Raw genomic sequence first — 14369 nt, forward strand, 5'->3', positions numbered from 1 at the left:
AGGGCATAAGATGAAGAAGTTTGAATCATACCTTTCCTAATTTCCTTCCTTCAGGAAAATGGTCTCAGACATCACACAAGCCTTCCAGAAAGAACCCATCTGCCTCTTCTGTCTGAACTAATGTGTAGACCCCATCACCACAGGCTGCAGCCCCAGCTTCTGTAGGCCCTGTCTCTGCCTTTCCTAGGAAGAAACCAAAATTCCTACCTGCTGCCCACATACTGAGAACTGTCACAGCAGGAGGACTTCAAAACCAATATTCTTCTGAAGAATCTAGTGTCCATTGCCAGAAAAGCCAGTCTCTGGCAATTCCTGAGCCCTAATGAACAAATGTGTGGGATCCACAGGGAGACAAAGAAGATATTTGGAGAGGTGGAAAAAGAGCCTGATTCATTTGCTGTGCTGGAACTCTCAGGAGCATGGGGCTCACACACACTGTGAGGGGCAGCTAAGGAACAGTGGGTAAGTGATGGCTCTGAGAGCACTTTGAAAGCTGGAGGATGGCACAGGTAAAGAGATTAGGGGAAGATGAAGAGCATGATGATTAATCTGTTCTGTACTGGATGTCATGTAGTGCCTAGGTATCAATGATAAAATAATAAATATAATGTGAGTGTACTTTCCTTCCTGGAGCTTACATGTCACTGAGGGTGTGATAAAGTTAATAATCATTGTAATAATTTGACTACTTGATGCAGTGTTCAAGGCACTGTAAAGAGCTCAATATCAGAAGAGTTTCTGGCTATCCAAACTACAAGTTAAAAAGTCTTTTCTATAAGAAACCTATTTACCAACACTGGAAATAATAGAATAAAACACGCTAGAATTAGCAAGGCATGGTGTCAGTAGATTCCAATTCTGATGCAAGGTGCCACATTATCTGTAAATTAGCCCTGCCTATGATTTTCCTATTAAACTTGTTGCGTTACACGTTGTGGTTCTATAGTCTGAGATCTTCCCAAATCTCCTTCATATCTCATCCCTTGATTTCTTTATCACTGGGGGTCTGAAACCTAAAATGATTTGCTTCTCTGATGTTCACATTCATAGTTCTTTTACAGGAGAAGATTATGAAGCAAATGAGATGTTTGTGGGCAAAAATTCAAGAAAACCAAAGAAATTTAAATGAGGAAAGCAGGAAAACCAACCAGTGGATTGCAAGTATTAGGCCTTTTCCCTCAGATTTAGCCTCAGACAGACATGCTAGAAATGTATCCACTTATCACTTGAATGGAAATCATCTTGGTAGGATTTGAGGAAGATTTTTCTCATGGCTTCCAATCCTGAGGGTACAATGCAGCATTGATTAATGCCCAGGGAGAGTGGTCAAGCTATGGAGTAGGAAGACCTGGTACTAAAAACTAATTTAAAAACACAGAGATCATAATACTGCAAAAAATTATTTGTGAATCAACCATAAATTCCAATGGCTCTCATGTAGGCTTTCAGATATCAATGGATATATATTGAAGAAACGATCAATAATAACCTTTCTTCAGGTGTTTTAGGAAGTCATATAATGAATGAAAGTGGTTTGAGGAAAGAATGAATTTGGCTGTCAGTATTATTAAGAAACAATACAAATAAATGAAAGGAAGACAGGAATGATTGATTTCATGGTTCTGTCAAGTGGGAAGACACGAGTTTCTGTACTTAGCTTATTGGTAGAATACATGAGTCAGGCTAGGATCGGTGGTTCATGTCTGTAATCCCAATACTTTGGGAAGACCACTTGAGACCAGGAGTTTCCAACCAGCCTGGCCATCAACATAGTGAGACCCTGATCTTTATTATAAAGAAAAGATGAAAGAGATAAAGAAAAGAAAACGAGTCAAAGTGAATAGAAGAGGTACAAGTGGAGGAGGATGAATTCAGAGTAAACATGTCATCTAGGAAATCCAGGTCCCCGCAGTGCCATGTGTAGCTACGGGCAGAGATAACTAGAGCTGAGTAGAGGAAGCTGCATTCAGTTCCCCATGAGAAGTAAAACAACATTTAGACAAACTTACAACCATGATGACAGAAAGATTTTACAGCAACTTAAGAAAAGCAAAAAGACAAAATGGTTCAGAAAAAAAAAAAACCTAAGAAAAATCTATAAGGAGCTGATAAAAATGTGCCATAAACTAGATATGGAGCTGCTCCAGGAAAGAACCAATAACATGCCTAAAAAAGTTTTGTAGTATTTGAAGTTCATACCTTACAACAAGCTTGCCCAACCCACGGTCCGTGGGCCACATACGGCCAAGGACGGCTTTGAATGTGGCCCAACACAAATTCCTAACCTTTCTTGAAACATGAAGAGATTTTTGTTTGTCATTTTATTAAAGCTCATCAGCTATAGTTAATCTTAGTGTATTTCATGTGTGGCCCAAGACAATTCTTTTTCTAATGAGGCCCAGGGAAGCCAAAAGATTGCACACCCCTGGCTTAGGTGATATTATTTATTCAACACCATAGATATGTGTGTGTGGGGGGGGTATATATATATGTATATGTGTGTATACATACATATATGTACCATATATATCATATATGTATCTCCTGCTTCTAAGAGGGAGGAACTTTTCCAAATAGAAATAACATAGGTGAAATGTAATTCTTATCCTAACCATGAACAAGCAAGCTTTTTTGGAATCTTTGAGTGGATGTAATTTTATATTCCCCTTTATCAAACACTGACCACAGGGAATATTCCCCTCTAATAAGCTTCTTTTGTAGCTTTTTTCTGAAAAACTGGACAAATGTAATGTGGGAGTCAGACAGCATGTGTCACTAAGCTGAGAGCAGTGACATATGCAGGTGACATTTGCATGTCCTGGCAGCATTGTCCAGCAAAGTCTTCCTTTCTTTGGGGATGGACCCTTCCTCCTCACCTGGAGCAGCTCCATGTCAGGCATGTGGCACGTCTCCCACAGCTCTCTGTACATGTCTTTCATCCTTTCTAAATGTTGGGTCATTCTCACTTGACTGTCTTGTAGTTGTTGGAAAAGCTATTTTGCTTCTCTGTCCAGTGCCTGCAGAGGCAGTTGCTTCTCCTCATCGAGAAATAGACGCATCTTTTGATATTGAATATTGATTATCACCTTACTTAATGACACATAGTTCTGCGGAGACATTTGGTTAAAAGGATTACATACTCTCACTCTCAACAGAAAACTTCAAATAATTATATGCTGGGTGTAATCAAGCAATCTATAAACTTTCTGCCTCACTCTTGCAAGGAGTCTGAATATTTGTTATTTCTTTCTGTCCGTCTTTTTCAATGTTCCTATTCTCTCTCCCTCTTTAAATCAAAACCTATATAAAGACTTCTAGTTTCTCTTCCTGAGATGCTTCTTCACAGTTCTTACTGAGTCAATTATCTCCTCTATTAATCTCCCTTTTAGGATTTTTCCATGTCTGATTCGCCTAAATGTTAACACACATTTAGCCATACACCATATTATGCAGATTGATTTTTCCTTTTACTGTATTTTTACTCTATATACTATTTTATATACTATTCTATTTCTTTCCTCTTCCTCACACCCAATCTTGGTGAAATGTCTCATCTCCAGTGTCTGAAAAGGTTTATACCCACCTTCAAATTTGAACTAGAATACATATCATGCCATTTATCCAATAAACTAGAATTAATTTGATTAGCTTGTGTGGGCTTCTCTATTTGCAATTCCTATTACATCAATTATATCAAACCCCCCTCTACTAAAAATGCAAGAAAAAAACTAGCCAGGGACAGAGCCAGACTCCTTTCAAAAAATAAATAAATAAACGTAAAACTTCTGTTCTGAAGAAACTTAATCATCTATGTTAACACCCACCTACGCCCTGTGAAATGCAATCAGTTGGAAGAAAGGGGTGTGGTCTTCAGAGATTTATAAACCGACACTTCAGGAGCCAAGCTCATTCTTCTCCAGAGCCCACAGAGTAGCTTTGCAACTGGCTTTGGGGACTTCCGAAAGCTACCAGCACTGCGCTGTGAGACTCTCATCCCTGAGCTGAATTCATCTGATTCGACGGCAAGCTTTGGTGAGAACATAGATATATTTCTGAGGTAAGTACACAATTTCCAGAGTAGGAGCTACTATTAGGAGCTACAAACCAAAACAAAATTTGGGGACTTTAATTTATCTGCAAACTTAGATTATTTTTAGATGAAATGATCTCATTTTCTGAGTTTTAAAAACGGCTCCATTTCTTTTTTAAAATTATTTTAAACATAATCCATAGGTTTATGGATTAAACATGGGCCACCATGTTCAGCTATTTATTTATTTGTTTATTTATTTATTTTGAGATGGAATCACGCTCTATTGCCAGGCTGGAGTGCAGCGGCGCTCTTGGCTCACTGCAACCTCCGCCTTCCAGGTTCAAACGATTCTTCAGCCTCGGCCTCCAGAGTAGCTGGAAATATAGCCGCCTGCCACCACGCCCAGCTAATTTTTGTATTTTTTTTTAGTAGAGACGGGGTTTCATTATGTTGGCCAGGATGGTCTCCATCTCTTGATCTTGTGATCCGTTCACCTCGGCCTCTGAAAGTGTTGGGATTACAGGCCTGAGCCACCGCGCCCAGCCTTTTTTTTTTTTTTTTAATTTATATAAGCATTTTTAGAGACAGGATGATCTAGACACTTTGCCGTGTCACCAGTCTAGAGTTCCTGAGCTCAAAAAACCTGCCTGACTTGGCCTCCCAAAATGCTGGGATTACAGGCTTGAGTCACCTTCCCTGGCTTGGTTTTTATTTTTATTTGTATTTTAGCAAGACACACATTTAAAACGCTGACTTACTGTCTAGTGCCTAGTTTTTGTTTTTGTTTTTGTTTTTTAGGGGGAGACAGAGTCTTGCTCTGTTACCCAGACTGGAGTGCTGTGGCACTATCTCGGCTCGCTGCAAGCTCCGCCTGCCGGGTTCACGCCATTCTCCAGCCTCCGCCTCCAGAGTAGCTTGGACTACAGGCGTCCGCCACCACTGTCGGCTAATTTTTTGTATTTTTTAGTAGAGATAGGGATTCACCATGTTAGCCAGGATGGTCTTGAGCTCGTGACATCGTGATCTGCCTGCCTCAGCCACCTCAGCCTCCCAAAGTGCTCGGATTACAGGCGTGAGCCACCGTGCCGGCCTCTAGTGCCTATTATTGCATGATACTTACTCTTTTCCTGACTGTGTGAAAGAGTAATGATAATGCTTCAATTATCATTATCTTTTTGTAAATTGAATTCATTGTCTGTCTTTTAAGGATGTTGTAATATTAACTAGTATATCCCCAAATTAACAGACTGTCCAGGAACAGTAAACATGCCGGAAAGTTTTTGTTGATTAAATTAACATAGTAGCCTAGAAAAACAATGATTCTTAGCTGTACCTTGGAGAGGTACCTTACCTTGATTTGACTGTTTTTCCTTGGAGAGTAAAGGCTAGCTTTTTCTGATTTGGGTCAAAGTATGAGTTCTGCTCTAACATTTTCAAGCAATGTCCTTCTGGAAAAGTCATTATGGATGGTTGTTAGAGTTAAATAAAATAATGAGAGTAGAAGAGCTTAGTTAGCTTTCATTCTCTAAACCAATCACTGGCAATTAAGAGTGTTACTGATTTTCAGACTGTTCAAGACTCAAACCTTGAGTTTACAGGTTGATGAAACCCTTGAAGCCCAAGCAATTTGGTGGATACTAACACCTCAAAAAATCCAACATTCTTCCATGCAAGAAAGTAGAGTTTGGAAAGCTGGTCGTGTGTTGATTGGAGAACAGTCACTTTTTCTAGAGGTTGATGTCTCTTTGTGCCTTAGTTTTCTATTTTTCCTATTTCTGTCGTTGCAGATTAAAGCCTATACTTCTTTAGAAAGAAAGGATATTATTCGATCACGATCTGATTCAAACTTTGCTTGGATCTTTGTCTCTCCAGGGTAGAAGATTAAATTCCTGTGGTTTTCTTTCCTTAGGAAAATGGACTCAGACTTCTCACATGCCTTCCAGAAGGAACTCACCTGCGTCATCTGTTTGAACTACCTGGTAGACCCTGTCACCATCTGCTGTGGGCACAGCTTCTGTAGGCCCTGTCTGTGCCTTTCCTGGGAGGAAGCCCAAAGTCCTGCCAACTGCCCTGCATGCAGGGAACCATCACCAAAAATGGACTTCAAAACCAATATTCTTCTGAAGAATTTAGTGACCATTGCCAGAAAAGCCAGTCTCTGGCAATTCCTGAGCTCTGAGAAACAAATATGTGGGACCCATAGGCAAACAAAGAAGATGTTCTGTGTCATAGACAAGAGTCTCCTCTGCTTGCTGTGCTCCAACTCTCAGGAGCACGGGGCTCACAAACACTATCCCATCGAAGAGGCAGCTGAGGAACACCGGGTAAGAGATAGCTCTGTGATCACCTGAAAGCTGGAGGGTGGCAGAGTTAAAGAGATTAGAAGGATGATGAGAATCACGGTGATTACTCCATTCTTTACTGAGTGCCAGGTGCTGTTCTAGGTACCAATGATGACATTTTGAATAAAATGTGCAACTCTACCTTCCTTCATGGAGCTTGCACCCAAAAAGAGACTGATTAAGTAAATGTCATTATAATTGACTCTACAGTTCAATGCTAATGACATTGAAAAGCTACCAAAACTACCAGTGCAAAGAAAGGTATTTTGGAAATATATTTAGTATTACTGGACAAATGAGTATGGGAATAGCACACCACAAAATCGGGCTAGCATAGTGGATTCTAAAGCAGGATGTTTCCCTGAACTAATTTAGCTGGGTTACAGGAAATCTTCACTCTTCAGTTCCCTAAACTGTTCTACATTCTGAAACCTCAAACTGAAAAATATCAATTAAGGATGAGCAATGAAAAATTTTGTTTTTTTCTCCTCTCACTAATGTATTTATATATTAGATCCCTTGCCTGCGTATACCACTCAGATTGTGGAATCTTTGGCATTTGACTTTCTGTTGTTCAACCTTGTAATTCTTTTGCAGGAGAAACTCTTAAAGCAAATGAGGATTTTATGGAAAAAGATTCAAGAAAATCAGAGAAATCTATATGAGGAAGGAAGAACAGCCTTCCTCTGGAGGGTACGTATGAGACCGTGAGTCCTCCTGACCAGCTTGAGACAGGCATGCTGACAACATTTATATTAGCAACTTGAGTTGAAATTCTCATATGCCAGATTTTGTCATGTGTTTATTCATAGGCTGGAAAACAACCAGACTGTTCAATATAACAATTGTTCAGGTTTTCTGTAAATGCTTTTCAGATAAGTAAAAAATAAATATAAATTCTGAAGGGCAAGTATGTGCTTAAAATTAATAAGTATTTCAGACAGAGTTTTCTGTATAAAATGAATTATGAAATATTGATTAAATAGTATATAATTGAGAAATAAAGGCATTTATTGGTGAATATGATATTGTCCAGGGGGAAGAAATTGGGTGGGAACAGTAATTTAAGAAATGTGCTTGTGCTGGTGAAATCTGATAGCAAAGGACCCACACGATGCCAGTCCAAGTAGGAGAAAATGCAACATGAGGAAAAGCTGAGGAGAAGGGATAAAAAATGACTGGGGCAGTGAGAGGCTAAATATGTCATTATTGAGAGGAGAAACACAATGGAATGGGGATTAATGTTCTTAGAATGGCAGTGCAATACAGAGTCTATGGATTTGACAGAAGAAAGACAGGAGACAGAAAAGAGGTAGACTGTTTGAGAGATGGGGGTTAAACTTTTTACTAAGATCCTTTTTGTGTGATGGCTTCTGATCCTGATTATAATATACTAAAAACATTTCTACTAAGAGTGATTGTTCAGGCTGTGAAGTACAGAGATTTGAAACAACAACCTAATTGAGTAACAAAGATTATGTGTATTATCCATGACAATGTAACAATCAATCATAAATTTTAGTTGTTTTCTAATTGTATTTCCGATTTGATTTAAACATTTAAACCTAAAGGGCTTTTTTGCAGGTGTTTGGGAATTGATGAATTACATAAATTTTGAAGGAAGGTCTTGCTTAACTCATCATCCTGTTTGTAAAGGATGGAAAATAAAAGAAGGAATGAGGAGGATGAAGTTGTGGGCTCTGTGGGGTGGAAGTGGGCCTGGGTATATAACCTACAAAATTCATATCCCTACAGGGCGATGTGGTTTTACGGGCACAGATGATCAGGAATGAGTATAGGAAGCTGCATCCAGTTCTCCATAAGGAAGAAAAACAACATTTAGAGAGACTGAACAAGGAATACCAAGAGATTTTTCAGCAACTCCAGAGAAGTTGGGTCAAAATGGATCAAAAGAGTAAACACTTGAAAGAAATGTATCAGGAACTAATGGAAATGTGTCATAAACCAGATGTGGAGCTGCTCCAGGTAAGAATGGAGGATGCCCCTTGAGACACTTTGTGTTAGCTGACATTTACATCTTTGCCTTCCATTGGGTACCAGACGTTATTTCCTCATCTCCTGCACTGACGGTGAGAGTCATTCCCACCGGTTATAGAGATGAACTATAACTCCTACCCTAATCATGGAAATGAAGCTTTATGGAATTGTGCAACTAGATTTCCATACAACATTTTCTACCACAAGCTTCCTCCTCCAGCACATTTCATTAAAACTCTGGAAGAAAAAATTTCATGCTTGATTTGAGCCACATTACACTTTGGGGACTAGCCCTGAAAAAGACCACTTTGTAGACAGCTGCAGCAATGTGCAGTCACTACTCACACCTTTCTCTCTCACTCAAATTTAGGGTCCTTAATTTATCAGAAATCCATATTGTCAATAGGTCTTACTGGTATAATTGTTAGAGATGAGAATTTTGAAAGAGTGGCAGTAATAGTATATGGTAATTCTAAAGTTTTGAAAACCTAAAGACCAGATAGGCAGAATAGCAACTTTTTGTGTGTTTATTTTGAGACAGAGTCTTCTTCTGTCACCCAGACTGAAGTCCAATGGCCCAATCTCAGCTCACTGCAACTTCTGCCTCCTTGGTTCAAGCAATTCTCCTGCCTCAGCCTCCCTAGTAGCTGGGACTAAAGGCATGAACCACCACACCCCACTATTTTTTTGTGTGTGTGTATTTTTAGTAGAGACGGGGATTTGCCATGTTGTCCAGGCTAGTCTGGAACTCCTGACCTCAGGTGTTCCACCCACCTTGGCCTCCCAAAGTGCTGGGATTACAGGTGTGAACCACCTCACCCAACAAGAATGACAACTTTCTAAAGAAGTCATTTTTTTTTCTCTCTCTCTCTCTACAGGATTTGGGAGACATCGTGGCAAGGTATGTTTTTGGCCATCAGTGCAAACTGGAGCACAAGGCATGCTATGAAAAACATCAAGCTGTTCCCAACAAAGTGAAAACATAATTTACTAACACCATAATGTGTCAGTGTGATTGTGTGTGTATGTGTGTGTAGTCATGTGTTTATGTGGTATGATGAATGTCACCTATGCCTTTTATCAGACATTAATCTTTTCTTACTTTCCCAAGTGACTCAGGGGTTTATGTTTTGAAGAGTGCAATGCAGAGATTGCTAGAATACAGTTGCCTCTTTTTGCGATTCAGAATCATAATTAGAGATAAACTATTTGGTGGCAGATAGGGAGAGAGGCATTTATCTTTCAGTGGCAGTAGGTTAGAAATGGAGTGAATAGTTAGAAAGATTCCCTAAGAGCCACAAACCCATCGTAGCGTTGTGGAGGTACATTACAGTATCAGAAGTGGGTTTGAATGAAGCATTTTCTGTTGGAATCTGTTTCTTAAACACAGACATCAGAAAGTTAACCAACTCAACCTACTTCCATGCAGGAGTGAGTCCGTGCTGCTGCACATGCCCCAGCCTGTGAATCCAGAGCTCACAGCAGGGCCCATCACTGGACTGGTGTACAGGCTCAACCGCTTCCGAGGTGAGTGTGGCCCTGTTGGTGGGATCCACATGCAATGCCTTCAATTATGGTTTTCTATGGGCAGCTTTCCCAGTGTAATGATCTTTCATCTAGAAGAAGAGAATAGCCTGTGAATAGGTACTTATATTTATAGTTTCACTATCATCAAACAGACTAAACGAAATAAAAGCTGGTGAAATGTAATAGGAATCAGCCATATAACAAATTTCTTAGAAAAATAAAACATGCAGAAGGGCTCTTTAGGACTTTAGGAACCATTCTCTGATACAATTTCATGTATACAATTATTACATGAAGTATACAGAACTGAATTCAGGACATTTCAATTTCAAATTCAGTGCAGTTAACGACTGATTTGAGTGACAGCATTTTTTTTAAAAAAATACATTTTTAGGTGAAGTTTCATAGCATTTATAATTTTAATCATGTTTTTAATCAACTGAAGCATACATGAGTAACTTATATAGCAATGCAAAAACTGAGAATCTGTGAACAATAGGAACATGATTTGGTGGTTGATGAGGTCTTAGATAGAACTCCAGGATAGATCATGACAAATCCAGCAGAATAAAAGAAGTCTGTGCCTGAATCTGGCATGAAAGTCAGATAATTCTTGCAAGGAATCTGCACTTTTCAGAAGGCAGATTCAGATTTTCTCTTTAAGTATGAATTTGCTAGCTTAAGTGGCAGATCATAATATTTCTGGAAAGTGATAACTTTTTTATTTGGGACTAAGAATGGCTGCCCACCTCATCTCCTGTCCAAAGCCTCCTGCTCTGCCCTGACAGAGAGGAGACAATGAAGGTTAATTTTATTGCTATGGACTTGGCTGCAGTGCAGGAGCTTCCAGTTTTTCAGTTGTTATGAAAGGTCGCTAACGAGACATAGACATGACCTTCCTCCCGTTTATACTTTTTGAGTTTATAGAAATTGTGATCATCCTAGTTTAGCCATTTACTTGTGCAGATCTCCTAACACCCTTTGATTCCAACATTTTTCCAGACAGAAGTTTCTTTCTAATCTTGACCTGTGTTTTCTAGTGAGAATCTCTTTCTTATCTGAACATAAGAATTTATAAACTGATTTTCACTGGAATATTCTCTTTTTTCTACAGTGGAAATTTCCTTCCATTTTGAAGTAACCAATCACAATATCAGGCTCTTTGAGGATGTGAGAAGTTGGATGTTTAGACGTGGACCTTTGAATTCTGACAGATCTGACTATTTTGCTGCATGGGGAGCCAGGGTCTTCTCCTTTGGGAAACACTACTGGGAGCTGGATGTGGACAACTCTTGTGACTGGGCTCTGGGAGTCTGTAATGACTCCCGGATAAGGAAGAATAGCACAATGGATAACTCTGAGGACATATTTCTTCTTTTGTGTCTGAAGGTGGATAATCATTTCAGTCTCTTGACCACCTCCCCAGTGTTTCCTCACTATGTAGAGAAACCTCTGGGCCGGGTTGGTGTGTTTCTTGATTTTGAAAGTGGAAGTGTGAGTTTTTTGAATGTCACCAAGAGTTCCCTCATATGGAGTTACCCAGCTGGCTCCCTAACTTTTCCTGTCAGGCCTTTCTTTTACACTGGCCACAGATGATCAGGATTAAGAAAACTTACTGTTTGGGAACTCCATATACAAGGGAGCCCTTCACTGTTGATACAAAGAAATCATACTGTTCAGGCTTTTTTGTACTTAAGTGTCACTTCATTTTATTGCTATTAAATAGAAAATTTGTAAAAGGCAAAACTTTTTGTACATTTTCTTACAATTAAAATAATCTCTTATGGCCCATTACCTAAAATATGTATTGTGATTTTCAAGTGTGTGTGAATTTATTGGATGGAATTCTGGAAATATGTGGGTGTGTGATTCCAACTTAATGATCTCATTCAGGAACAACTTTTGTACATCATGGACAGACGGGGTTTTGTACAATGCACTTGTAAGTGTGAGAGTTCCCTCCTATTAATACAGTAAATTCTACACCTCATCACTTTGAGGGGAAAAATTTATTTTGCACAGAAGTTTTCACTGAATCTTTGGGCTAGAACAGGAATTTAACAGTCATGCATCCTATGGCAACAAAATACATTCTGAGAAATGCATTGTTAGGCGATTTCATCATTGTGTGAATATCAGAACACACTACAAAAACCTAGATAGTATATTCATCTACAGACATAGGCTAATGGTACAGCCTATTGCTTTTCTGAGAATTTGCTAGCGATGTCTGAGCAAGAACCAAAAGGGTTTAACCCACATTGAATTCTGTATCTGTTTAATAAAGCAAACAGCATCACCCAGGGAATAATAGATGTGCAGACTGTCTGCTTTAAAATGTGTTTATATTTCCAATTCACACAGACTGTGAATTCTCACTGATAAACTAGAGACCAGACATAACCATCACCTCATGTTACATTGGAAACATATTAGTATCAGGTAAAAAAAAAGAAAATAAACAAACAAACTAACTAAATCAAACCAAAACAAAAAACAAAACAAACAAAACCTAGTTCTGATGAAAACCCAGTTTATAGTGAGTCCATTGAGTCTGTCTAGCCACCAGATGGTCATTTTCATGATCACTGATTAAATAATGGAAACATTCTACTTCCAGTCCAGCAGATGATCCTGGCTGGTGTCTGAGGTTCCTTGCTTGGGGCTGTTACCTAGAATATATTCAAACGGCCTCTCCAGGTAGCTGCTTGGGCTTGCTCACAGCATGGTAGATAACTTTCCACAGTGAAGATTCCCATACAGTCAGGAGAATTGTATACTACTATTATTCTACAGAGTAAAACATCAGCTGTAGTCACAACTCTACACAAAGTAAAGGGACTAGAACACACACACAGCAGTAGCAGTCTTGAAGTTACATCATAGAAAAACAATGTGGGATGGAATATATATTTTAGCACTCTTTTAGAGAGAGTCGGGGAGGAATATAACCTACTACACCTACTCTTCCTAAGGAGTGGACACTGAGGATCTATATCCAGAGATTGGGGGTCCTGTAAAACATGAGATCCAACGAGCCCCTTATAGAAACACCATTCAAGTTCCAGATTCCTGGAAAAGGGCAATTGACAATTGACCAGGTAAATATTCTTTTGGAAATTTTCTTCAAGATTTGGTATCAACTGGACAATCATTATGAACACAGCACAGCAAAATCACTGAGGAAGATGCACGTGACACTGGAGTTGAGGCGGGGAAGGGGTGGTCCATCTCCTTCAAGATGACCAGGGACAGACACAGTAATTCTACATCAGTGAGATGAAAAAGGTCAGGGCATCCTTGCCAGGAACCGCCTTCTGATGTCTATACGCGGCTGCAAACTATTCATGTAGGCCTTCTGAATGTCTTGTACTTCCCAAGATTTCTTGATGTTAAGAGCCACTGACTGGGGTTCATAGTACGTAGAATACCTTCAGCATAGAGGGTGACAAAGTCTTTCCCTCAAAAGCCAGAAATTCAGAAACCTGTAGCCAAGTCATCCACTGGACCTTACCAGTAAGTGTGGGCTGAAGAGACAGACACTGGCTTTAACCTCAGATAAAAGCTGTTCCATTCTCACTGCCTTGTAGCCTCTCATACTCAGAAGGGAAGGTGAGGCTCGGTCCTGTGACTGTTCATTCTTCCAGACTGTGAAAGTTTTTGATGCTGACTCAGAGAAATGTCCTCTGTTTACTAAAATATAATATCTATTAACAGTCTGCTGCAAAAGAGATAGGCCCTGTCTTGTCACAGTCCTCTCAACCTGTGCCCATATGTTCCACTCCTCTGGCCCTTACTGAACCATGATGCCTGCCAGAATCACTCTGAAATTCTTCTGCCCCTCTGTCAGTCTTCTGGCCCAGTTCTCAGAACACAGGTCCCTGTCTGTCCGCTTTGCAATGATCTGTCCATGCCCTTCAAATTCACAACATAAGAAGAGTTGATCATTAAAATACCCCAGAATGGGAAATAGGGGTTCCCTGTTCTGTCTGAGACCAGCAATGCAGATGCAGGATTCTAAGGGAGGGGGAGAAAGCAAAAGTTGGTGTCCTTGAAACTGCTCAGTCACATCCTTGTGACATCTAAAAGGGTAAAAGGTATTCAGGGTTAAATAATTGGAACAGAAGGAGGACAGTCAAGTTCAGGCATATATGGAGAAAGAGAGCTTCTGTCAGTGCCTGACACCAAGTAAAACTCTTTCTTTAATGGAATGCACCCATAAATGTGTCAGAAAAATAACCCTTGGTGAGGAAAAGCAAAGTTGTAGAGAACAAGGGATAAAGAAGACAGCAAGCAACATTTCCTGCAGATTTCAAACTAATTCTTGAGTGCTTACATTTCCTGGAATTGCCGTGAGGCTACTGAGTATTATCACCCGCTATGAAAAAGTCAGCTGAGAGTAATATGGTATCATGGTTAAGAGCAATGTCTTGAAGCTAAATTGCCTGGGTTTGATTCCCAAACTCACT

At 39.7% G+C, this 14369-nt stretch overlaps 1 protein-coding gene across 1 annotated transcript; it reads left to right on the forward strand.

Annotated features, from left to right (window-relative positions):
* The first annotated feature begins 3891 nt into the window (after positions 1 to 3891).
* LOC115933568 (tripartite motif-containing protein 43-like) lies at positions 3892 to 11688 on the forward strand. Its single transcript, XM_031008278.3, has 7 exons — positions 3892 to 4057; positions 5943 to 6357; positions 6973 to 7068; positions 8131 to 8361; positions 9252 to 9274; positions 9803 to 9900; positions 11015 to 11688. Exons 2-7 carry the CDS (start codon positions 5947 to 5949, stop codon positions 11494 to 11496), a joined length of 1341 nt encoding a protein of 446 aa, XP_030864138.1. The 5' UTR covers positions 3892 to 4057; positions 5943 to 5946; the 3' UTR covers positions 11497 to 11688.
* Positions 11689 to 14369: the final 2681 nt, after the last annotated feature.

The sequence above is a fragment of the Gorilla gorilla genome, chromosome 12, assembly GCF_029281585.2.
Source record: "Gorilla gorilla gorilla isolate KB3781 chromosome 12, NHGRI_mGorGor1-v2.1_pri, whole genome shotgun sequence".
Classification (NCBI taxonomy): Eukaryota; Metazoa; Chordata; class Mammalia; order Primates; family Hominidae; genus Gorilla; species Gorilla gorilla.